The 24,410-nt window shown below is 34.3% G+C and overlaps 3 protein-coding genes across 3 annotated transcripts; 1 reads left to right on the forward strand and 2 right to left on the reverse strand.

Moving 5' to 3' along the window:
* The first annotated feature begins 454 nt into the window (after positions 1-454).
* Positions 455-13,039, forward strand: LOC126689276 (notchless protein homolog). Its single transcript, XM_050384416.1, has 13 exons — positions 455-755; positions 1,439-1,520; positions 1,669-1,758; positions 2,610-2,735; positions 3,181-3,308; positions 3,485-3,684; positions 4,782-4,845; positions 6,477-6,587; positions 7,081-7,218; positions 11,561-11,703; positions 11,778-11,832; positions 12,445-12,501; positions 12,588-13,039. Exons 1-13 carry the CDS (start codon positions 597-599, stop codon positions 12,669-12,671), a joined length of 1,437 nt encoding a protein of 478 aa, XP_050240373.1. The 5' UTR covers positions 455-596; the 3' UTR covers positions 12,672-13,039.
* Positions 13,040-13,608: 569 nt separating this feature from the next.
* On the reverse strand, positions 13,609-17,167 carry LOC126689282 (endo-1,3;1,4-beta-D-glucanase-like). Its single transcript, XM_050384429.1, has 7 exons — positions 16,924-17,167; positions 16,246-16,267; positions 14,944-15,073; positions 14,644-14,734; positions 14,426-14,515; positions 14,242-14,342; positions 13,609-13,900 (listed from the first exon to the last, which is right to left on the reverse strand). The coding sequence occupies exons 1-7, from the start codon at positions 17,069-17,071 to the stop codon at positions 13,760-13,762; spliced, it is 723 nt and encodes a 240-aa protein (XP_050240386.1). The 5' UTR covers positions 17,072-17,167; the 3' UTR covers positions 13,609-13,759.
* Positions 17,168-18,757: 1,590 nt separating this feature from the next.
* Positions 18,758-22,400, reverse strand: LOC126689281 (endo-1,3;1,4-beta-D-glucanase-like). Its single transcript, XM_050384428.1, has 7 exons — positions 22,085-22,400; positions 21,570-21,591; positions 20,225-20,354; positions 19,877-19,967; positions 19,658-19,747; positions 19,474-19,574; positions 18,758-19,126 (listed from the first exon to the last, which is right to left on the reverse strand). Exons 1-7 carry the CDS (start codon positions 22,230-22,232, stop codon positions 18,986-18,988), a joined length of 723 nt encoding a protein of 240 aa, XP_050240385.1. The 5' UTR covers positions 22,233-22,400; the 3' UTR covers positions 18,758-18,985.
* Between the last annotated feature and the right edge of the window lie 2,010 nt (positions 22,401-24,410).

A 24,410-nucleotide genomic window follows, 5' to 3' on the forward strand; every position in this document is an offset into this window, starting at 1 on the left:
CTTTTTTCAGTAAGAGAAAGCTATGCATAGAATGAAAGAGATAGTGACAAATTTATAGTAAGATGATGTGAATAAGAAGAGACAAAAATAGAAGAAGATGAAGGGAAAGATGAAAAATGATATTAACGTAGAAGGTAGTGGGGAGATGAGAAGGTGAGGGAAGGAGAAAGGTTGGAGAAATAGTGAGGAGACGAAAAGGTAAGGGATGGAGAAAGGTTGGAGAAGTGTAAATATGAAATAAAAATATATTAAAAATAATTATAAGAAAATGAAAAGAAAAAAGATAATGACGTAGATACTGATGTGGCTCAACATAAGCGCAGCAGCATTAAACGCTACGTTTCAACTTTTAGAAATATATAGACTTGATATAAAATATTTTTTTGGTGTCGATAAAAAACAAAAAAAAAAAAAGTTGACGTGGCGTGGCCTTTTATAAAGGCATTTTGTAATAAAAGTTGCTAAACCTAAAACAAAAACTCTGAAACCTAAACTAAAACCCAAACCCCCAAACCCTGTTTCTTTGAAACACAAAACCTTGAGTTCCATTGCACACACAGATACACATACACACGGTTTGAATTTGAAGCTTAGCAATGGAGGTGGTGGAAGGAGAAGAGCAAAGAGAGACAAGCAATAAGGTGATGTGTCTTTTGACGGACCCAGAAGGAACTCCTCTAGGAGTTCCCATGTACCTTCCCCAAATCGCTGGGCCTCAACAGCTTCAGCAAATGGTCAATCAGCTTCTGAACAATGTAAGTTTTTTTTTGCCTTTTGGCTTCTGGGTTTTGTTTTTTGGTTGCGGTGGCATGTTGGGTTGTTGAGAAATTGTGAGAAGAGAAAGCTGAACTGTTAAATGAATTGAGCTTTCTCTGTTCAACTTGTCAAGTTCGAATTGGGTTTAGTTAGTTCAATTGGTAAAGTTTATTGTCATTGAATAAGTGACCTCAAATAGGCCTGCATAAAAAAAGAAATCAATTGGTGCTTGGAAAGATGGTAAAGAGTAATATTATGGACGGGACACTATATGTTGTAATTATATATATAAAAAAAAAAATAATAATAATCAAGTTCGAATCTTTTGGCCCTGAAAATTCTTTAGTTTAGTTGTTGAGAAATTCTAGGAGGATAAAGAAGAAGACTTGAAAATTTTTGTATTGAATTGGTTGAGTTTCTAGGAAAGCATTATAAGGAAGATGGAAAATTCAGCCACATGGACTTGTGGATAATGGAAATTATGAGTCTTTGAATTTAGGAAGTAGAGGGACTAAAACTGCCAGGGCTACGGTCCCAGAATGATGTAATATGGTAGCAAGGATGGTAAATTGATCAACTTATTAGAAATGGTGGCCTTAGTAATTGAAAAATGTTGAGAGGCTGCGTTTGTGTTTCTATGAATTAAATAACAATGAGTGTCTATATTTTTGGCTTGTTTTAGGAGGAGAAGTTGCCCTATTCTTTCTATATATCAGATAAGGAGCTTGTTGTGCCTCTTGGCACTTACTTAGAGAAAAACAAAGGTTAGTCAAATGAGACTGGCAGTAGAAGTGTCACGCTTTAGCTGTTGCAATTGGATTTTAGTTATTGCTCTTGTTTTTTGAATGAGGCATTTAAAGGCTGATTTATGAGGCTTTGCTATTGTTTGTTTACCTGATAACAAATTTGCAGTTTCTGTGGAGAAGGCACTCTCAATAGTTTATCAACCACAAGCTGTTTTCCGAATTCGTCCGGTTAATCGTTGTTCAGCAACAATTTCTGGTATGATATTTTGAATTTTTTTGCATTACCATTTTACATGAACACATTAACTACAAGACAACATGAACTCTTTTACCTTTTTTATATAATTGGTTGCATTGTATTTATCAAAAAATAATTGGTTGCTTTGTGATACTTTATTATGAGTGGACTACTGATAGTTTTCATTGGTCTAGAGACCATCATTGTGCCACTTAAATGCTATTCCATTGCAGTAGTTTTGTGGTATTTGTGTTTGTAGTATGGTACATACAAGTTATTTTGAATAGGAATACTTTTCAAGGATGGGTGTTTGGTAGTGTATTTTGAACAATAGTTTTCAGTGTTTAAACAACATTACACGCATTTTCATACACTTTTTTACCCACACGTATTTCTAAAAAATACAAACAACGTTACTAGAACAATATTATCAAACGGGCCCAGACAACTCTTGTTACTGATATGACCTGCAAAGTCTTTTTTAATTGTTCTTTTTATAATAGTTAATGAATTCATATACAATGGCAAGCACATATGACTGAATGGTTTTACATGTACTTCTTTTATAAAAAAATCTTGTACGCCCTGCCCTCCCGATGTACTTTAATTATAGTATCTATAAAGGATTACACCAGTCTAATTTTAATTGATTGATGCAACCTAACGTTTTCCCTTTTTCAATTAGTTTCACCCCCCTTTTTGTTGTCCGATGTTAATCCTGGCTTCCAAACTGAGCTAAATTCAGCTAATGAATTCAATTTGTATGGTTAACCCTTGTCTTAGATTTACTCCTTATATGCAATGTCTTTATCGGCATGTAGTTTAGTATCATTTCATTGGTTTTCTTAAATCTGTGTATGTCACTGCAGGTCACACTGAAGCTGTACTTTCAGTTGCCTTTAGTCCTGATGGGCGACGTTTGGCAAGTGGTTCTGGTGATACCACAGTCAGAATTTGGGATCTTAATACCCAGACACCGCTATTCACATGTACAGGTTTGAAATCTAGGAGACTCGTCTCACATTGATATTCATGTGTAACCACTTGAAGAAAATGTAGTGGAAAAAAGGAATTAGAATAAAATAAAAAAACTTAACTTATACGACGCACAGAACTTTTAAGTAATCATGCAATTGTGTGTGTATGTGTGTGTGTGTGTGTGCTTTTTTTTTCCTCAAGGACATGTCCTGTAAATCTCAAAATTTTGACATTGCCCTTGTATTGAATTTTTGTGCCCACTATAACATGCTGCATGTTAAATGAGAATAACATGCTTTGATCCTCTTTTTTTTTTTTTTTTTTTTTTTTTTTTTTTTTTTTTTTCTGTTAATATTTTATAAAACTGGGATAGCACTTAATTTAATTTTCGAGTAGATGGCCAATCATTGCCCTTCCTCTATCCATTGTATTAACAATCATGAGCCTTCTCTTTTTATACAGGACACAAGAACTGGGTTCTTTGTATTGCATGGTCTCCAGATGGTAGGCATCTTGTTAGTGGCAGCAAGGCTGGAGAACTTCTATGCTGGGACCCTGAGACAGGGAGGCCATCGGGCAATCCACTTACCGTAAAGTCTTTTACTTGACCAAATGTTGGTTCATTGTATAAATTTTGATTGTTCACAGAACGTAATGATTGATGCTAGTGCTAGAAATTTCTTTATTATTATTATTATTATTTTCAAATAGTGGGCTTACCAATACATTTTCTGGACATTAACATTTGGAATCTGCTATTAATTAGGGTCACAAGAAATGGATTACTGGTATCTCTTGGGAACCAGCCCACCTGAATGCTCCATGTCGTCGATTTGTAAGTGCTAGTAAAGATGGTGATGCACGCATATGGGACATCGTTACTAAGAAATGTGTTATTTGTCTTAGTGGCCACACACTTGCAATAACTTGTGTAAAATGGGGTGGAGATGGAGTTATCTATACAGGGTACCCTTTTTTCTCAAGTTCTTATAATTATGTTGCAATGTTTATCGGTGAAGTTTTATATCTTTACAAAAATCTTAATAGTTACAAACGTATACCTGGACTTCTTTTCCTATTTTATGTTTTCTGTAAATGTAGATTCAGTTGATCAATGAATTTTGTCTTACTAGAACATGAATTGATTTTTATAAGTGCTTCAATGTCTTTTCAACCTTTGAACAGCATGGCTGCTCTGCCATTTATTTTTGGTTGGGCATTTCTCACAACTTTAACTGATTTGTGAATCCTTTCTAAATTTGTAATAACATGTTCAAGATTGCACTGCGTATGAGTAAAGCTATATGGGGGTTTAACCAAGTCCCTACCACCCCCCCCCCCCCCCCTCCCTCCTTCTCTTCCCTTAAAGTAAATTTGCCAACTTTGGCTTACAAATTGGGAGTGGAATGCCCAGGCTATGCAATGTAATGAGATTCGTTAGGGTGAGTACATATCTTAATTTATGATGTGATTTGCTAATTTGTAAATTGGCTCAATGTGTCAGACAGATGCCAGTTCCAATTTACAATTTCGAATGACATATATAAAATACAAATAAATATGTGTGTGTATAAGTTTGTATGAATGTATGTCTCTGTGTGTGTGAGGGGGGGGGGGGGTATATATTTTAGTCTTCTTCTTATGAAAGAAGAAATAACTTAAAAAGCAGGAAAAATGATCTGGAAGGCACAAGCAACCAAAATAAATACAACTAGAGGATGTAGATGATATTTTCTTAATTTATAAAGATTTACTTAGAGCCTTTCATAAAGAATGGTGAAGTTGTCTCTTGATGAAGCAAAAGATACAAAGTTTTTGGAGAATTGAAAAATTCATGATAAAGATGATTGAGTTACATTTTAAAAACTCAAGAAAATGTTATGGAACTTCCCTTTTAAGGAGATGGCCATCATTGTAATTTTGAATAAACACAAATTACTGTTTACTTATAGAAAACCAGAATCAAGTATTAATAAATAATAAGCTTTACTAGTCTAATAGCCACCATCCAAGCTTCAGTGTGCTCTGGATTTCTAACCATATCTTCATCTCAATTGATGCAGATCCCAGGACTGTACTATCAAAGTTTGGGAAACTTCACAAGGGAAGCTGATTCGTGAATTAAAGGTAGTGATAACTCTTTTAGAGTTGTTTTCCTAATAGTTCATGTCCTTTACTTGTTTGTAAATGTTCTTATGATGTCATTATTTATCACCTTCCATGTCTTCCTCTGTTGGAACTAGTCTGCTGTAATTTTACTTCATCAGTAATAGTGTGTTTGTCCATAGAATTTATGAAAACAGTTTATTAAAAGCTTTTTGTTACTTTCTTGATTGGAAGTTACACATGCACCATTGAGTTTTGTACCCATGACCTCACCCTCCACCCATTATAATATATATTTTTATTTGTAAGTGCCATTTTGTTTATGTTACTTGAAGGCCTTCAAGCAAAACCTTTATATTGGAAAGCATCCTCTTCACATTTTGCCTTCTTATGTCAATGAGAGGAAAAAAAAAGAAAAAGAAAACAAAGACTGTCATTGTACCAATGTGCTTCTGTTTTTTATTCTTCCTCAAATCAAATGTTCTTTTTAGATTGTTTACAAATCCTTTAAATTCATTTAGCTAATTTCTTAAGATATTTGTATGACTGGATGATTGTAACATGCAAAATCTTGATTGATCTCCTTATTTTAGATTGTAGTATTTGAAGATCTCTTTGAATACCTATATGTTTCTTGGTTTCTTAATGTATTAGTACCTATCCCCAAAAAGAGGATCTTAGATTTGTTTTACATGTATCTCACTTTATTTTATCTAATACTTGAAATGAACATGTTCAAGGATATTTGACCTTTTGGCTAAGATCAAGTATGGTGCTAATTCTTACTTGGGTTTTCAAGAATTCATATTTTTCATATTACACACGTTTCTTCTATCTATCATACACATATTAAAACATTCAATTTAATTGAATGACCAAAAGCCCCAGTAGTGGGTTACCCTCCAACAGTACTGTAAACCACTGTATTTTTTTTTATTGGATATAATTTGATAATTATAACAATGAGGGAGAGAGAATTTAAATCTCAAACGTCTTTATTGGAAACACTAGGACCCCGTTTGGTACACCCACTCAAACACATGTTTTTAGTTTTTAAATAACATTACAAGTATTTCCACACTTTTTCACTCAACACATATTTCCCCACATGTTTTCAAATACATGTTTTTAGTTTTTAAGTGTATATACCAAACACCCTCTAGGAGGTGCCAGTTGAGCTAGAAGGCTCTTGGCTTGTACACCACTGCTAAGCATGAATAAATGCATTCTCTTGTGATATTTAAAATGCCTATCAAATTTTAAGTTATGCTCTGATTGTACAACAGAAGTCAATGTGTTTCCTAATTTCCTTGGGCTTTATTGCAGCATTTCCTTTTCTTCTCTTAGGATATATCAAAAAAATAAATTTGTAAAATTTGTTCAAGTATGTGATATGTGTCGTGATGATTTTTTTTTTTGTTGTTGGCTGCTTCTGAAATTAAATCATTTGCTTCAGTTGTGCCATATATCATTATCCAACTTGTATTGCCATTCTTCTGCTGTTGTCATTAGTGTTCCTATCTATTATTATTAGTCTTATTTGGGGAGTCTATGATCTTGAATCCCAGTGGTTGATGTCATTTATTAATTTCCTCTACTTTCTACTATTTCTCAAACTTTTCTTTATATAGAATAATGAGTATTTGTTTCAGGGTCATGGGCATTGGGTCAACTCGCTTGCATTGAGCACTGAATATGTTCTTCGCACTGGAGCTTTTGATCATACAGGCAAGCAATATTCATCTCCTGAGGAAATGAAGAAGGTAAATATTTTTTGTTTGCTTTAAATGTTGTATTTGTCATAACATTTCACTCTCTCCTTGGTGGAGACATAATAAGATTGGAAAATGAAAACTTCTTTGAGGAAGAATTTGCACCAGATAAGGGATATTGCAAGCACCTGTAAAGTCTTGCTGTTAATCATTTGCAGTCTGCCTTTCAGAATCTTAAGGAATAAGGCCTTTTTTAGGGGCTCTTGTTTGAGTTTTCCTGCAATCATGTTACATATGTATTATGTAGCTTTTTCTTTTTGATTTTTGTCTTAAATAATTTGGGGAAGACTGGAGGCTTGTTGTTTTATGCAATGTTACTTAAGTTTGATTCTCCAGGTTACGTTCATTTTTATGAGCACATGCTTCATGCAACCATAGGTTATTGGTCATGTTGAGCCCAGGCTTCATGCCAATTTTTTTTTTAATCTTCCTCCATCTTCCTTAATATGGAACTAATTGCATTTCACTCTATTAATAAATATAGGTTGCTTTGGAAAGGTATAACAAAATGAAAGGCAATGCCCCTGAAAGATTGGTCTCTGGATCTGATGATTTTACTATGTTCCTTTGGGAACCTTTTGTCAGCAAACACCCAAAAACTCGAATGACAGGTCATCAACAGGTACAAATATTTCATAATCAATTATCTGTCTTCATTTAAATTGTTTTTCATTCTTGGGAGTGCAAGATTACTTTGTTTTCCTAGTTTTTCATCTTTTCCATTTGAGTGATTTTGACTGAAAATAAGAGAAGTGGGACTCTCTTTTTTGGCATGGATGAAACTCCATTCGTACTTGTTTCGTATTACTCACAAGAATATGCATCAATAATTGTTTGCTAAAACTAACAAGATCATAGTCCTCGGCAAGATTCAAGTCTTATCCTTATGACTGATGCCATTTGAGAAGCCCTGAAAATAACGTTTGAGATCCATACTAATAACTATGGAAAGAATAAAGAGACATTCCTTTTGACTCGCTTGCCCCTTTCTACCGTAGTTATCTTTAAGTATCATGTCATCCTGCTTTGCAGAATTGAAATAATTAAAGATAGTTTGGGTTTAGTACCTGGAAGCATAGGGTTGACAATTTTCTTAAGCAGATAAATTTCAACTTCCTTTTTTTGTTTCCCCTTTACAGCCAGATTATTTGAACATATCTGAATCTTCATGACTATGCCAGTTTTGAATCCTTCAGTTATTTATTTTCCTATGAAGTGTGAATGGTACCCTAGTTGTTGTTGGAGCTGCTGTATAGATACTAAATCTTCTTATGATGCAGGAGACGCAAGAAAATTATTGTTTAGTATTATTTATATTTACAAGTGAATTGTATTTTTATGTTTTAGGTCCTAGTAGTTTATTAGGCTATTAGAATTTTAATTTGGAAGCAAGGTTATTTTTGTAATAAGGCAATTAGAGTTTCCTAACCAATTAGAGCTAGGGTTTAGCAATCCTTTATAAGCATCCTATTGTATTTTTTGAGGAGATAATTGATATTTTGATGAATGAAAAAATGGCCATTTGGTCTCTCTTTGGTCTAGTGTTGACTCCAGGTCCACCCTAGGTGCTGACTCCTAATGGTTCCCCCCGCTTGGTGTTGACTCCAAGCAAGGCCTAGGAGCTGACTCTTAGGCCATATCCCCTTATTTTCTTGTTGTTTCATTTTGTTCTGGTTGTCCTACATTAGTTTTGGTATCAGAGCAAACACTGATCTGTTTGAAGCATCACTGCAGTCAATCCGAACCAGAAAATATTTGAAAAACAAAAGAAAAGAGAGTTTCGGCCATTGCATTTTCCACCCACCAGAAGAATAGTATCTTTGCCTACCACTACAGAAAACCCCACAAAATCCTGCCAGCATCACCCTCTACCTCCACCATCTCGCTACTGTCAAAATCCACACAGCAGCATCCATCAAGTTTTGAGCTCCACAACACAAACCTACCCACAACTAGGGATGGCCATGGGTAGGGTATAGATCGGGTATACCCATACCCTACCCGAAAAGTTTGCTCATGGATGCCCGAATATCAATACCATTAGTATCCATACCCGAATCTTACCTGGATATATTATCCATGGATATCCATACCCTATCCGAAACACGAAACCCATTTAAATTTTTTTTTTTTTTTAAAAAAAAAAATCCAAAACATTTTACTTAAAAACATAATACACACCGAACGAAAACCTCAAAAAATCTCCTTCTCCTTCAATGGCGTCATTAGAATCCATAGATGATAGCTTCCGAGCCCGAGTCGAAAAGGTGTTCAGATCCCTTGCATCCTCGAAATCATCGCCGTGGTCACTCATCGATGGCGAGGTCGAGCAACGAGAATGGAGGCGAGATACTAACGACACACGCAATCGCGACGACATGCCGTGATCATCGGCGTTCGATGAGTGCTTTAAGAAAGACCAAAGAGCTTCGCAAAGAAAGCTTTGTAGAGAGCTCGATGACCAAAATGACGACGCCGATGAATAGTCTAATCGGTCGTTTAGAGGTGGAGATGTTGATATAGACGAATGGGAAATCAGATCTTTGATCGGCTTGGATCCCACTCTCGACTACAAGGTTTGTTTCTTTTCATTTTGCATAATTTTGATTTTAATTTATCTGTTATTTTTTGAGGTTTTCGTTCGGTGAGAAAGGATTATTTATTTATTTATTTTTAATACGGGTCAGGTTTGGAGAATATCCATACCCTACCCAAACAATTCGGGTAATATTCATACCCTATTCGGTTAAGCTGTACCCATGAAGAACCGGGTATTACTCGGAACATTTGGATCAGGTAGGGTTGGATATCGAATATCCATTACCCAATGGGTATGACCATCCCTACCCATAACCCACAAAACCCAAGTGCCGATCGTACATCGCTCCACCTTCACTGTTCCGCCAACAACCACTGATAGTAGCTTGTGACCTCCATTGCCAACCATGGACCCATCGCAAAACCAACCCTCACCTGGGCCACGACACCACCATCCAACTGCAACACAAGTGCCTCCCATCGATCTGATCTTAAAGGTAACGCCTAACCCGGTCCTTTTTCTTTTTAACTCAAATACCCTTTAGTCTTTGAAAACCCTCATCCGACCCATTTGTTAATCAAGTTCCCCCTCTTGTTTTTGATCCACCCAATTAGGAAGCCTTTTGGATTTTAATATTCCCTGACCCAGTCCAATTAAACTACACAAACCAACAAACCAACCCAAGTCAATTTTTAAACTCAAGCCTTTAAGTGAGTGCTCACCCACTAGCCACCACCCCCCCCCCCCCCCCCCAAAAAAAAAAAAAAAAAAGAAAAAGAAAAGAAAGAAGAGCACGAAATCCAAACCTGTCAACAAGCCCAATCCTAGGAACTATTTGGGAGAACAGTCTTAGAAGCCCATTCCAATGATTTGTCCAAAGAGAATCACAACAACTATTTGTTGAAACACTATTTTAGAGAATTATGGTAATATTAGAAGCGCCTTATTTTGATGGTTGTAAGAATAATCCAAGGGATTTTGTCAACTGGATGAATGGGATGGAGCAATTCTTTGAGCAAGCAAATTTTGCAGACAACATAAAGGTTAGGTATGCAAAGTTGAAGTTAAGAGGTGGAGCACAACTGTTTTGTGAGGATCTTGAGTATTCCCGCTATATAAAGTATGAACTTGCCATTAGTGTGTGGGAAGATATGAAAGAAAAGCTTTGTGATGAGTATTTGTTACCATACTTTCGAGCTAAGTATCTACCACAATCTCACTATGGTACTTTTCAAGTTGAAGCAAATACGATGAATCCTCATTCCATTTCATATCCTCAGTGCACTTTTGAACAATCTACCAAGGAATTAAAGGAATTATTTGGAAAGCTCATGATTGCTCAGATGAAGCAAATGAAGACTCAAACTGATTCAATTGGGAAACCAAGGATAATTGATCACAATGAAATCATTGCTGCCCCCATAGAAGACAACATTGATGATATCTTGGTAGTGGAGAAACCTCAAGTAACACCAAAGCCTAATGTTGACAAAGACATACATGCCTCGACAAGTGTTGTTTTAACATGCGTGCAAGGAAACAAATCTATTGAAGAGCAGCAAGGTGAAGAGATGGTTTCTAAAGAGAGTATTATGTTAGAGGGTGCACATGATGTGATATTGGAAGCTAATGAATCTGCTTTTGATCAGCCTTCCATGGTGCATGAAGACAAACAGTTTGCTAAAGTGGAGAAAGTGGATAACATAGTGCTTCCAATGGTTCTAGATAAGATTGTATTAATTCCACATATTGATTTTGTTATTCCAGAAAAGTTTGGCATGGTGGAACTCAAGGATTTTCTTTTCTCTGTGCTCCCTAAGGTGATTCCAGACTTGAAGCAGCAAGTGTTACTTGTCAGCATCTTAATCCTTAAATGCTTTAGAACTCGAGGTTGAGTTTTCTCCAACCAAAGAAGAATGATGCGGGAGACGCAAGAAAATTATTATTTAGTATTATTTATGTTTGCAAGTTAATTGTATTTTTATATTTTAGGTCCTAGTAGTTTATTAGGCTATTAGTATTTTAATTTTGGAAGTAAGGTTATTTTTGTAATAAGGCAATTAGGGTTTCCTAGCCAATTAGAACTAGGATTTAGAAATCCTTTATAAACAACTTATTGTACTTCTTGAGGAGATAGTTGATATTTTGATTAATGAAAAAATGGCCGTTTGGTCTCTCTTTGGTTTGGTGCTGACTCCAGGTCCACCCTAGGTGCTAACTCCTAGTGGTTCCCCCGTTTGGTGTTGACTCCAAGCAAAGCTTAGGTGCTGACTCTTAAGCCATATCCCTTTATTTTTTGGTTGTTTCGTTTTGTTCTGGCTGTCCTGTCTCATTTTATCTGTATATAGAACTCCAATGTATATAATTGCACAAATCTATTCTTCTAGTTTACTAATTGAAGTTTGTACTTGTCTCTCTCTAACAGCTAGTAAATCATGTTTATTTTTCACCTGATGGGCAATGGGTGGCAAGTGCCTCATTTGATAAGTCTGTCAAGTTATGGAATGGTGCTACTGGGAAATTTGTTGCTGCTTTTCGGGGCCATGTTGGGCCTGTTTATCAGATCAGGTTTGTACTGTTTTTGTGATTATAATCATCCACTTGTCTTGGAGCTAATGTTTATGTCGCCTATTGCCCAACAGCTGGTCCGCAGACAGTAGGCTTCTTTTGAGTGGCAGCAAGGACTCCACACTGAAGGTAATAGAAAAACTATTACCTTTTCTTCTTATTAAGAGTTTCTAAAATGATTGAAAGCCTTTGGTTTCACATATTGCTGTAAACTCAATTAAGATTTTAGGCATTTTTAAACAAGGATAGACTAAAAAATAATTAATTGTCAAAAAATGATGCCATAAGATGTTTATAATGCCATCTCTTCACAATTAAAAGATCTTATGCACAAAATGGAAAGGACTCGTAACAAATGCTATCCGCCATTCCAATTAATTTTGCTACATTGCTTCTGATGGAGAGTTTCTAATCATGAATCTTTTCTTCTATCCATATGAATAAATAAATACCCTCCCCATACTTTAATCCTACTTACAAAATTCTTGGCTTTGATGTTCTCTTTGCCATGTGCAAGGCGGTGACTTGAGCAATGATGGAATTGATATCTATTATGCATTAATAAATTTTCAAATTTTGACCACAAATTTATTTGTTTAGACCCTTAAAATTAAAGCATCTACATCTAGATGTCTTACTATAGTTGTTACATGCTGGACCTTGATTGATTTGATGGTCATGTGTTTGCTGAGGATGGGCATATCCAATGACCTTCTGTTGAAATTTGTTAAATTCATCTAGGTTTGGGATATCCGGACACAGAAGTTGAAACAAGACCTTCCAGGCCATGAGGATGAGGTATGTTCTGCATCCAAATAAAGGTCTTTTAATTTTTTGTTTTGTTTTGATAATTGATTTTGGATTTTATTATATCATTTGGAAAGGTCTATGCTGTTGATTGGAGTCCAGATGGTGAGAAGGTGGCGTCAGGTGGCAAAGATAGAGTATTGAAGTTGTGGATGGGTTAGATAAATTAGGGGTGAATACATGATTGAAACGTCAAAAAACATGGTCATTCTGCAGCTTCTACCATCTGGAACTATTGACTCTAATGTCAAAGATGCAAGTATATGTTGAGTGATATGCACTGGGATCAAGAAATGAAGAATCAGGATTAAAGTTTAGGAACAAGATGTTCAACTTCTAGGTTGAGATATTCCCTTCCCCCCTTCTCTTTTATGTTTTTGAGTTGTAGGTACACTGGAAAAATTTTGTGCTGTAAAGCATCACTTTCCTCTTCTGAATATAGCAATTACTCTTCTAGTTGGAAAGCATTGCACCTTGTTGCGCCAATGTGTTACAGATATTATTAATTCTATAAAATTCATTGCTATTATCAGTAATCTCATTAATCATATCAACTTCATAAACAAAGTTTGATGAAACCAAACTTACTTCAGTTAGTGTTTAAATCCAAAGATTTCATGTTTGCCATTTTGAATAAGATGTTATCATTAATTTTACTCTCTCTCTCTCTCTCTCTGCTATTATTTAAATATTTTATAACAAAAATTATTTAGATATTTTTTTCTTTGAAATTCATGGTTTGACATGAAAGTATGACCATGGTAGTCCGGATTGTCTCCACCAGGATTGTTTGTCTGCTTAGGATGGCTTAGCATCACCACCAAGCTATAGAGAAACTCCACTCATTATTATTATTTCATTCTAAAATTCAACATCGCAGAAGTTTACTGGAGCCATGCTTTAACACAATCCAACCCATTCAAGATATTGGCAAGGATCATAGGAATGGGATTTGCATGACAAATATTTTGAACATGTACCAATGCCGTGCCTACGGTCTACCTCATACAGATTTCCTACAAAAGTAGCCTACCAAGACAAACAGAGGGCATGAAGGTAATGAATTTTAGAGTTTAGGGCTTCTAAGAACACATCAACTAGGAAAACTATAATCATGTCATTAATACAATCCCATAAAAATTCCCAAATCAAAATAGAAAACAAACTTATTCAAAACTCAAATAAAGTACAAAATCTAGTTCAAATCGGCATAATATCTAGTGTCCACACCAGTTTACAAACCAAATTTTCACTTAACATACTTGGTAAACCAATTTAACATGTCCAAATGAGACTCTTCAGCACTTTTGACAGCTGACTCATCATCAACATTGTACCTTACTGTCCATCCATGAGCTACACCAGGGAATATTTTCACGTAGCTATCAAACTGAAAGATATAAATAGTATGAGGGTTAAAAAAAATATAGCTGAATTATCAATAAGTAGAAACTGCAAATCACTTCATTTTTGCTATGGGAACAAGAAATAGTATCTTTCACAAAAATAACTAGAAATTTTACTCAAATTGCTCTAATGCTGGAAGAGATTATGCTCTCTCATCTTGAAAGACATGACTAAGAGCATTTTACCCAGGCTTCATTTAATCATAGAAATCTTCTATGATGGAAAATTACATCAAATTTATTTAAATTGGAACAGAATGTTTACAGTTATTAAAATTAAAATCATGATGAGAAAATCCAAGAATGGCCTTTCTTAAGGACTCACCTCAGATTTTGCTGATAACTTCTCTCCAAACTGTTTCAATTTTTCCGGTGGGGACCATTGGTCAAACTCAGCTCCCAGAATAGCAATATGAATCTTAACATCTGAAACAGTGAACTTTAACATCTGAGACAACATGTAATATGTAACAGTTATTTAGCATGAGTTTGAAAAATGGGAGACTTGCCATCGACTTCATCTTCTGTGATTGAACCAGGATGCAAAACGACTGCAGCATGAAGGTCAGTAGAACTTGCTAATTTCATTAATACCATCCCTGAAAAATATGCAAGCAAACCAGATGTTGGCAGATAAAGCACTCAAGTTTACTATGCAAAAACCGTGTTCGAAGATTTCAAACATTATGTTCTTTGTCAAAGTTTAAACTGAAAGCAAATCACTTACCTCCCCAGCAAAAACCTCCAGCACCAATGGCAGAAACCCCTTTACTCTTCAAAGCTGCAATCACAGCTTTGGCATCCTCATAGCCTTTATCCTATAAGGAAAATTTATTTAAATTAAGCTATAAGTTGTCAGGAAAAGGAAGTTACAAGTCCTACGAAACAGAACATGCATAAACTTGTGATAGTATGCAAATTTGGACATCAAAGGTAAATCAAAATGGCCCCTGCCTGTTTTCTTCATTCTTGCACAATTTTCCATATGCCCATCCCAAAGATTGTAACTGAAAAGCAAGATACTAACCGTGCTGTGAACTTCCAACCATGACTTTACATCAAAGTTAGGGTCATTAAAATCAATAACAGGGTCACCATAGAAAAAATCAGGAACTACCACCAAGAATCCAGATTCTGCATATTTATCTGCAACTTTCCTTCACAGGGAGACAATACATAATATTAATATCATATAATTAGGAATAACTGAGAATTAAATTCACGAATGTCTAATACTATCTAGGACAAGAATTGATTTAGCTGGTGAATAAGAACAGCGCCCAGGAACAAAAACTGCTATAAGACATGGATGATGGCAGTTAGGTTCAATTCAAGAGCTTAGTAAATCATAGTATGTGAAAAACATTTGCTTCCACCAATTCAAACCACGGAGGACTGGATATCATTTGGCTCAAATTTAGATTATTCATTATGATCATATCATTAACATGTGAAGGACCATCCTACATGGTGAGGGAAAAAGAATATAAAGAAGAATAAAAGAACATATCCTACGCCAGGTATAGTGTTTCAGACGTGTGACCTGAACATCTTATACTGATGCTTTGTATATTCAACAATTAGAAATAAGTTCAGTTTACAAGACCTTAAAATTAGTAAAGGGAAACTACCAAAAATAACCTTGTGATATTTGCCACTAATAGATGCCAGAACTTTGAAATGTCACACATAACCCCCTGTAGTTGTGTAAACTTTATGGGGTGATTTATACCAGTGTACAAGGTTCCCACTTTGCAAGATCTATGGGAGGTGATTGATAAGCAACCTTACCCCAAAATTCAATGGCCATGTTTTACAGGCAAATCACAAGGAATTTTTTATAATCTCCCCTCAAAGATACTTGCCATTATGCTTCTAAGAAATTATAGTCTGAAAGTATAAACACTCATCTTTTTATTCACTTTCCTTGAATCATTATTCTCTTAATATTCACAGCCACATTCTCCACTCAAGCTTAGATCCTTTTTATGCTTAGCAATAAACTAGCACAGATCTTTGTCTAACTCATAGCATTATTGGCTTTAAATTTTCAATACTACCGTAAGCTTCATGTTTACATGTTAAGTTAGCTGGTACTTTCAATACCTATGTTATGCTTCTCTTCTTTTATGTCTTATCAATGTTAGTATTGAATTTTGTCACAAATCCCTACCCTCATAATTTGAATGATAATTCTCTTTAAAGAACAAAGGCAAGCACCCAAATATGTAATTAGTTTCCTCCATATAGCACAATTGAACTCTTCAATTTTGAGCGATTTAGCATTTCAATACTTGATCCAGTAAAAGATAGAAGTTATTAATTGTACCTTAAATTTGGTGCTTCATACCCTGCAAAGTAAGACATCACAAGAGGATGCAGAAATTAAATTTTAGCTTGAAGGAACATAATCAAATTTATTATGAGTTGTACTATAACCATATAAATAAACCTAGATGGTTAAAAGATATCTTATTGTTTGTTAGCATTTAGAATCACTTAGCAAGGATGCACCCAAAAAGGGTATCTCTTTAAGTACCTAAATATTTCTCCATATGTGTATACTATGTGGTCTTCTGTTCAACAAACAAGAGGTATTTGCATGGAGGAATCTTTTGGGATCTCCATTTCAGATATTGTCTATTTCATCCATATCATAGTCCACATTAGATTTTACAAATCTAAAGGGGTACATTTCACCAAGTCATTTAAAATTTTATATATAGAAATTAAATCTAAACCGTTAAATGAACAAAATAGACAAGGATTTGACATAGAGAGATCCTATTTTGCCCAAAGATACTAGTTAGAAGTTTTAAAACCAAGATTTCATGAAACTCGTAAGGCCTTAAGAACCACTAGACTCTCTTTTTCTTTTTTCTTTTAAATGATCACTAGACCCAATTCTAAACGTTTTGAATTGGAATCTAGAGATTCAAGAATATTGCAGCATATACATAAATATTATGTAACTATATATAGAGGGAGAAAGAAGATAAATTGTTACCAAAAATATCAGAAAGGAGAATGACGGCACGCTTAGAATCTAGAGAGCCAGTGATGTAAGTTTGAAGGCCTCCAAACTCTTGGACACTCCCTACTCCACAGGTTGAGCTCAGGTTTGGTGGGTTCTCGAAGCACTGAGGGCATGACATCTTATAATTATGATCAGTGCAGTTTCAAAGTGGAGGGAAGCTGAGGTTTTATACACACAGGACCAACTAATCTCTCTCCCAAAATAAATAAATATCCCGACCATATTGTCTTTTTCCTCTGATACCAGTATGAATTCCTAGGCGGCTACTTTGTGTCCAAGAGTTCTAAATTAGTTTTTAGTGATAGTCGTGTTGGGTTGTTGAGAAATTGGGAGAATACAAAGCTGAATTGGTCTCTGTTCAACTTGTCAATTTTAAATTAAGTTTTAGTGTCATTGAATAAGGGACCTCAAATATCAAGTTCGAATCTTTTGATCCTCAAAATGCTTTGTTTACTATGCATCTACTATCACCCAAAAAAAAAAATGTCACCAAGTTAGAACTTTTTGGCTCTGAAAGTTCTTAGTTTAGTTGTTGAGAAATTCAGGGAGGATAAAGAAGAAGAATTGAAAAGTTTTGTATTGAACTGGTTGAATTTCTAGGAAAGCATAACATAGAAAATGGAAAATTCAGCCATATGGGTTCTTTTTTCTGTTGAATAAATTTTCTATTTTCATAAATCCTTTGTTTCACATTATTTTAAAAGATAAGAAAATTCATCAGAAGTGATTCATTTCAAAATATATAATCTCTATTTAAGTTTTTCTAAGTCCAACCTGAGTACTTGAATATTATAGTAGTTGTATTTTTCCAAGTTTTAGAATTTACGACCCATGTTTGGAATCAACATCATTTCCTGTTTTGAATCCTGTTCCGATATTTGACAACTAACCAAATGTATTAGAAATGCTGGCCTTAGTAATTGAAAAATGTTGAGAGGCTGTGTTTGTGTTTCTATGAATTAAATAGCAATGAATGTCTATATTTATGGCTCTTTTCAGGAGGAGAAGTTGCCCTCTTCTTTTTATATATCAGATAAGGAACTTGCTGTGCCTCTTGTACTCGGAGAAAAACAAAGGTTAGTCAAACAAGACTGACGGTAGAAGTGTCATGCTTTAGCTGTTGAAATTGGATTTTCGTAATTGCTCTTGTTTTTTGAATGAGGCATTTAAAGGCTGAAGTTGCCCTATTCTTTCTATATTTTTATTTTGTTTTGATAATTGATTTTGGATTTATTATATCATATGGAAAGGTCTATGCTGTTGATAGAGTATTGAAGTTGTGGATGGGTTACACAAATTAGGAGCAAATACATGATTGAAATGTCAAACAGCATGGTCATTCTGCAGCTTCTACCATCTGGAACTATTGACTCTAATGTAAAGATGAAAGTATATGTTGAGTGATATGCACTGGAATAGAGAACTGAAGAATCAGGATTAAGGTTTAGGAACAAGATGTTCAATTTTTAGGTTGAGATATTCCCCACCCCCCTTGTCTTTTGTTTTGGAGTTGTAGATACACTGGAAAAATGTAGTGCTGCAAAGCATCACTTTTCTCTTCTGAATCTAGCAATTACTACATGAAAGTATGACCATTGTAGTCCGGATTGTCTCCACCAGGATTGTTTGTCTACTTGTATTGACTTCACTGCTTAGGATGGCTTAGCATCACCACCAAGCTATAGAGAAACTCAACTCATTATTATTACTATTCTTAAATTCAATATCCCAAAAGTTTACTGGGGAGCCATGCTTAACACCATCGAACCCATTCAAGTTATTGGCTAGGATAATAGGAATGGGATTTGCATGAAAGATTGACAGATATTTTGAACATGTACCAATGCCATGTCTAATGAGGGCTTTTAGGAACACATCAACAAGGAAAGCTAGAATCCGGTCATTAATACAATCCGATAAAAAAGACCCCCAATCAAAATAAAAATCAACTTATTCAAAACTCAAATAAAACACAAAATCAAGTTCAAATTGGTACAATATCTGGTGTTTGCACCAGTGTACAAACCAATTTTCACTTAACATACTTGGTAAACCAATTTAACATGTCCAAATGAGACTCTTCAGCACTTTTTACAGCTGACTCATCGTCAGCCTTGTACTTTACCGTCCATCCATGAGCTACACCAGGGAATATTTTCACAAAGCTATCGATCTGAAAGATATAAATAATAGGAGGTTGAAAAAAAAAGGCCACATAAGTTTTAACACGCAAAACAGAAACTGAAAATCACTTCATTTTTGTTATGGGCAGAAGAAATAGCTTTTTCATTAAAATAACTAGAAATTTTACTCTACTTGCGCTAATACTGGAAGAGATTATGCTCTCTCATCTTGAAAGACATGAAATTCAAGCATTTTACCCAGGCTTCATTAAATGCGGGAAATCTTCTATGATGGAAATTTACTTTAAAATGTTTATAATTGGAACAAAATTTTTACAGTTATTAAAATAAAAATTGTGATGAGAGAATTTAAGGTTGACCTTTCATTTGGACTCACCTCAGATTTGGCTGACAACTTCTCTCCAAACTGTTTCAGGTGTTCTGATGGGAAAATATGGTCATTCTCTGCTCCCAATATAGCAATAGGAACTTTCACATCTGAAACAATGAACTTTAACATCTGAGACACCATGCAATCTGTATCAAATATTTAGCATGAGCATGAGAAATGGGATACTTGCCATTGATTTGATCTTCTGTGATCGGACCAGGATGCAAAATGACTGCAGCATGAAGGTCAGTAGAACTTGCTAATTTCACTAATACCATCCCTGAAAAATATGCAAGCAAGCTAGATATGTTAGCAGATAGAGCACTTACGTTTACCATGCAAAAACCATTTTCAAATATTTCAAGCATTAAGTTTCTTGTCAAAGTTGAATTGAAAGCAAACCACTTACCTCCCCAGCAAAAACCTGCCGCTCCAATGGCTGAAACCCCTTTACTTTTTAGAGCTGCAATCACAGCTTTGGCATCCTCACATCCTTTATCCTAGAAAAAAAATTTGTTCAAATAAGCTCTAAGTGTTCAGGAACAGGAAGTTTTAAGTCATACAAAACAAATAATAAGTCATTCTATTTCAACTCAGGTCCCAAACAAAACATGCATAAACATGTATAAACATGTAATAGTATGTCAATTTGGACATCAAAGGCAAATTAAAATGGCCCCCTGCTTGTTTTCTTGATTCCTGCACAATTTTTCATATGCCAATCCCAAAGATTGTAACTAAAAAGCAAGATACTAACCGTGTTGTGAACTTTCAACCATGAGTTTATATCAAAGTTAGGGTCCTCAGGATCAATAACTGGATCACCGTAGAAAAAATCAGGAACTACCACCAAGAATCCAGCTCCTGCAATTTTGTCCGCAAGTTTCCTTCACAGGGAGACAATGCATAATATTAATATTATATAATTGGGAATAACTGAGAATTAAATGCATGAATGTCTACTACTATCTAGAACAAGAATTGATTTAGCTGGTGAATAAGATGAGTGACTAGGAACAAAAACAGATCTAAGACATGGATGATGGCAGTTAGGTTCAATTCAAGAGCTTAGTAGAAGATCAAATATGATAAATCATGGTATGTGAAAAAAATTTGCTTCCACCAATTCAAACCACCAAGGACTGGATATCATTTCATTTGGCTCATTAACATGTGAAGGACTACCAGGTGGTATGAGAAAAATCAAATACACGGTGATGGAAAAAGAATATAAAGAAGAAAAAAAGAACATATCCTACGCTAAGTATTGTGTTTCAGACTTGTGACCTGAACATCTTATACTGATGCTATGTATAATTAATATTTAGAAACAAGGTCAGTTTACAAGCCCTTAAAATTAGTAAAGGGAAACCATCAAGAAAAACCTTTTGATATTTGCCTCTAAAACACAGAGATGCCTGAGCTCCGAAATGTTACACATAACCCCCTGTAGTTGTGTAAAATTTATGAGGTGATTTATACCAGTGTACAAAGTTTCCACTTTTGCAAAGTTTGTGAGAGGTGATTGGTAAGCAACCTTACCCCCAAAATTCAATGGCCATGTTTTACAGGCATCTTACATGGAATTCTTTTATAATCTCCCCTCATAGATACTTGCCACTTTCATTTTTCTTATCCTTCTAAGAAATTATAATCTGAAAGTATAAAAACTCGTCCTTTTATTCACTTTCCTTGAAATCATTATTCTTGTAATATTCATCAGCCACATTCTCCACTCAAGCTTAGATCCTTTTTATGCTTAGCAATAAACTAGTACAGATCTTTTGCTAATTCATAGCATTATTGGCTTTAAATTTTCAATACAACCAAAGGCTTTGTGTTGACATGCTAAGTTAGCTGGTCCTTTCAATATCTATCTTATGTTTCTCTTCTTTCATGTCTTAATTCTCAATATTAGTATTGAATTTTGTCAAAAATCCCTATCCTCTTAAATTGAATGATAATTCTCTTTAAAGAACAAAGGCAAGCACCCAAATATGTAATTAATTGCCTCCATACAGCACAATTGAACTCTTCAATTTTAAGCAACATAGCAAGTTACAATACTTGATCCAGTAAAAGAAAGAAGTCAATAATAGTACCTTAAATTTGGTGCTTCATACCCTGCAAAGAAAAACATGACAAGAGGATGCAGAAATTAAATTGTAGCTCCAAGGAACATAATCAAATCTATTGCAAGTTGTACAAGAACCATATAAACAGACCCAGATGGTTAAAAGATTTCTGATTGTTTGTTAGCAATTAGAATCGTTTAGCAAGAACGCACCCAAAAACTTATCAAACCCACCTCTCTCTCCAAAAAGGGTATCTCTTTAAGTGCCTAACTATTTCAGTATTTCCCCATTTATGTATACTAATGTAGTCTTCCGTTCAACAAACACCAGGTATTTGCATGGAGGAATCTCTTGGAGTCTCCATTTCAAATATTGTCTATTTCATCCATTTCATAGTCCACCTTTCTTTTTATGATCACTAGACTCACTTCTAAACGTCTTGAATTAGAGTCTAGAGATTCAAGAATATTGCAGCATATACATATATAAATTAAATAGTATGTAAATATACATATAGAGGGAGAAAGAAGATAAATTGGTACCAAAAGCATCAGCAATGAAAATGATGGCAAGCTTAGAATCTGGAGAGCCAGTGATGTAAGTTTGAAGGCCTCCAAACTCTTGAACGGTCCCTGCTCCACAGGTTGAGCTCAGGGTTGGTGGGTTCTGAAAGCACTGAGAGCTTAACATCTTATAATTGTGATCAGTGCAGTTTCAAAGTGGAGGTGAAGCTGCGGTCTCTTTTTTTATACACACAGAATAGACACTGAATAATAATAATAAAATAATTGAGTTTGAGATTTGGGAAACATCAGTACTTACGTAACACGACAGGGCCAACTATCATTGGTAATCTCTCTCACAAATTAATTTTAGTATTCCGACTTTATCATCTTTTTCCAAGAGCCGCCCTACTTTTTTGTCCAAAAACTCTTATCTATTTAGTAGGACACGGACAATGTCCTAAAGTTTCGTGCAAAATAGTTTTGGAAGAATGCTGTATATGTACTATCATCATCTTTTTTCTAAAGCCGCCCTACTTTTTTGGAAGAATGCTGTATATGTACTATCATCATCTTTTTTCTAAAGCCGCCCTACTTTTGTGTCCAAAGAGTTTATCCATTTAGTATGACACGGATAATGTCGTAAAATTTCGTGCAAAATAGTTTTAGAGAATGCTGCATATGTATTATAGTATAATTGTTATAAAATTTTATTGGTAATGAGTTCATCATAAAAAATAGTAACAATTATAAATTGTACACACTTATCTATTATAATTATTCAATTGAACTCACTATTGAAGTAATGAGAAATAATAATTAAAAAAAAAACAATTTCGGAGGAATATTATAGAATAAAAATTTATATATAATTTGTGTTTTTCTTTCTCCTTAATTCTAAAACAAAATGCACATCCCAAACACCCATATTCAATGACTTAATTTACAAAATCTACAAATCCACAACGTCTGATTTTAACATTAAAATTGTAATTGTCGTTATTACTCAATATAAAATGCAAGCCCTCCTTCCTTGGTTGTAGCCAACTTATATGGGTTAGAATTAGATGAAACAATAATGTTAGAGATAGGTAGGTGTTGTCAAAACTCAAAAGATTGAAAGTGGACATATTTAATAGAAAAATTATCACAAAATTTTTTAAGATCTCATTTTTATCAGTTTTTCACACATGGCACAAATTAGCAACTAGTTATTATTATTAAGAAGTTGATACTAAGTACGAAATAAACTCTCTTATATATGCATTTTGTCCTTTTGGTAATTTACAACTTAAATCACCACTTTTATAAGTGCTAGTCAAATAGTTAGCTTTTTTTTAAAAAAAAAATTTTAACAGATTTTACCAAATGCTCTACTTTTTTTTTAAAAAAGTCCAGTTTAACCACACTTTTTGAAACTACCACTTTTTCAAAAAACACAATATCAAAAAGTTAAACCAAACTCAGCATAATTCTCATAAAAAAAGGGTTTCGCTTTTTTAGGTGTGAAAAAAACATTTTTTAGAAAGTTACATTATGGATAGAGCACAGTATAATTCTCACTCTTCACCTAAAAAACAAAAGTCAAATTGTAACTTCTCTCTTTTTTTTTTTGGCTGAAATTGTAACTTCTCTCTTTATCTGTCTTAACATACGTAATCGTATAATTTTCTTGGATATGTGATAAGTCCAATAACCCTACAAATAAGAAACTCGATAATTAAGTTGAGTGAAAATCTAGGATTCTAGAGGAATATATATATTTATTTATTTAGTTTTCAAAAATCTTTTTTCCATGACCAGGAATTGGATGTTCAAATTTGTATTATTGTGTTGCCTTGACTAAAATCTCAATTTATATTCATAGTCAGATTATGTACAGGTTTCAAAACCTTATTTTTTTCAAAACAATTGCCTCAATTTGATTTCCATGAATTATTTCTACTAGTGTGTAACTCGTGCATATGCACGAATACAATTAAAAACAATCATAATCAAACGGTTTAAATTATACATTTTTTTTTAGAATAGGTTCAAGTTATATACGGTATATATTAGTTTACACATTTTTTAAACCATACATTTCTAAAATATGTAATGATTTCTTATTATTTGTATATATGATTTAGAATTTAATTGAATTTAGAATTTTTGGTTTTTGAATCCAATAATTTACTTGCCACAAAAATTAAAATTTAGATGGACACATGGCATAAAATTGAACTCCAATTGAAATTCAATTTAACTGTTTCCTCCACCAAGATTCCTTGTCTACTTGTATTGGCTTAACTATCTAGGATTGCTTAGAATCAAGCATTAGAGAAATTCAACTTCATATTTTTTTCATTCTAAAATTCAATATCCC

Source organism: Quercus robur, chromosome 6 (genome assembly GCF_932294415.1).
Source record: "Quercus robur chromosome 6, dhQueRobu3.1, whole genome shotgun sequence".
Classification (NCBI taxonomy): domain Eukaryota; kingdom Viridiplantae; phylum Streptophyta; class Magnoliopsida; order Fagales; family Fagaceae; genus Quercus; species Quercus robur.

Coding starts and splice junctions, on each gene's coding strand:
- LOC126689276 (XM_050384416.1), top strand. CDS start 597: ATGGAGGTGGTGGAAGGAGAAGAGCAAAGAGAGACAAGCAATAAGGTG. Junction 1,759..2,609: donor TTGTTCAGCAACAATTTCTG/GTATGATATTTT, acceptor ATGTCACTGCAG/GTCACACTGAAGCTGTACTT. Junction 3,309..3,484: donor CATCGGGCAATCCACTTACC/GTAAAGTCTTTT, acceptor GCTATTAATTAG/GGTCACAAGAAATGGATTAC.
- LOC126689282 (XM_050384429.1), bottom strand. CDS start 17,071: ATGTCATGCCCTCAGTGCTTCGAGAACCCACCAAACCTGAGCTCAACC. Junction 16,268..16,923: donor TCTCCTTTCTGATATTTTTG/GTAACAATTTAT, acceptor CTTACTTTGCAG/GGTATGAAGCACCAAATTTA. Junction 14,735..14,943: donor GGTTGGAAGTTCACAGCACG/GTTAGTATCTTG, acceptor TTTTCCTTATAG/GATAAAGGCTATGAGGATGC.
- LOC126689281 (XM_050384428.1), bottom strand. CDS start 22,232: ATGTTAAGCTCTCAGTGCTTTCAGAACCCACCAACCCTGAGCTCAACC. Junction 20,355..21,569: donor TATGAAGCACCAAATTTAAG/GTACTATTATTG, acceptor CTCCCTGTGAAG/GAAACTTGCGGACAAAATTG. Junction 19,127..19,473: donor AGTTGTCAGCCAAATCTGAG/GTGAGTCCAAAT, acceptor TATATCTTTCAG/ATCGATAGCTTTGTGAAAAT.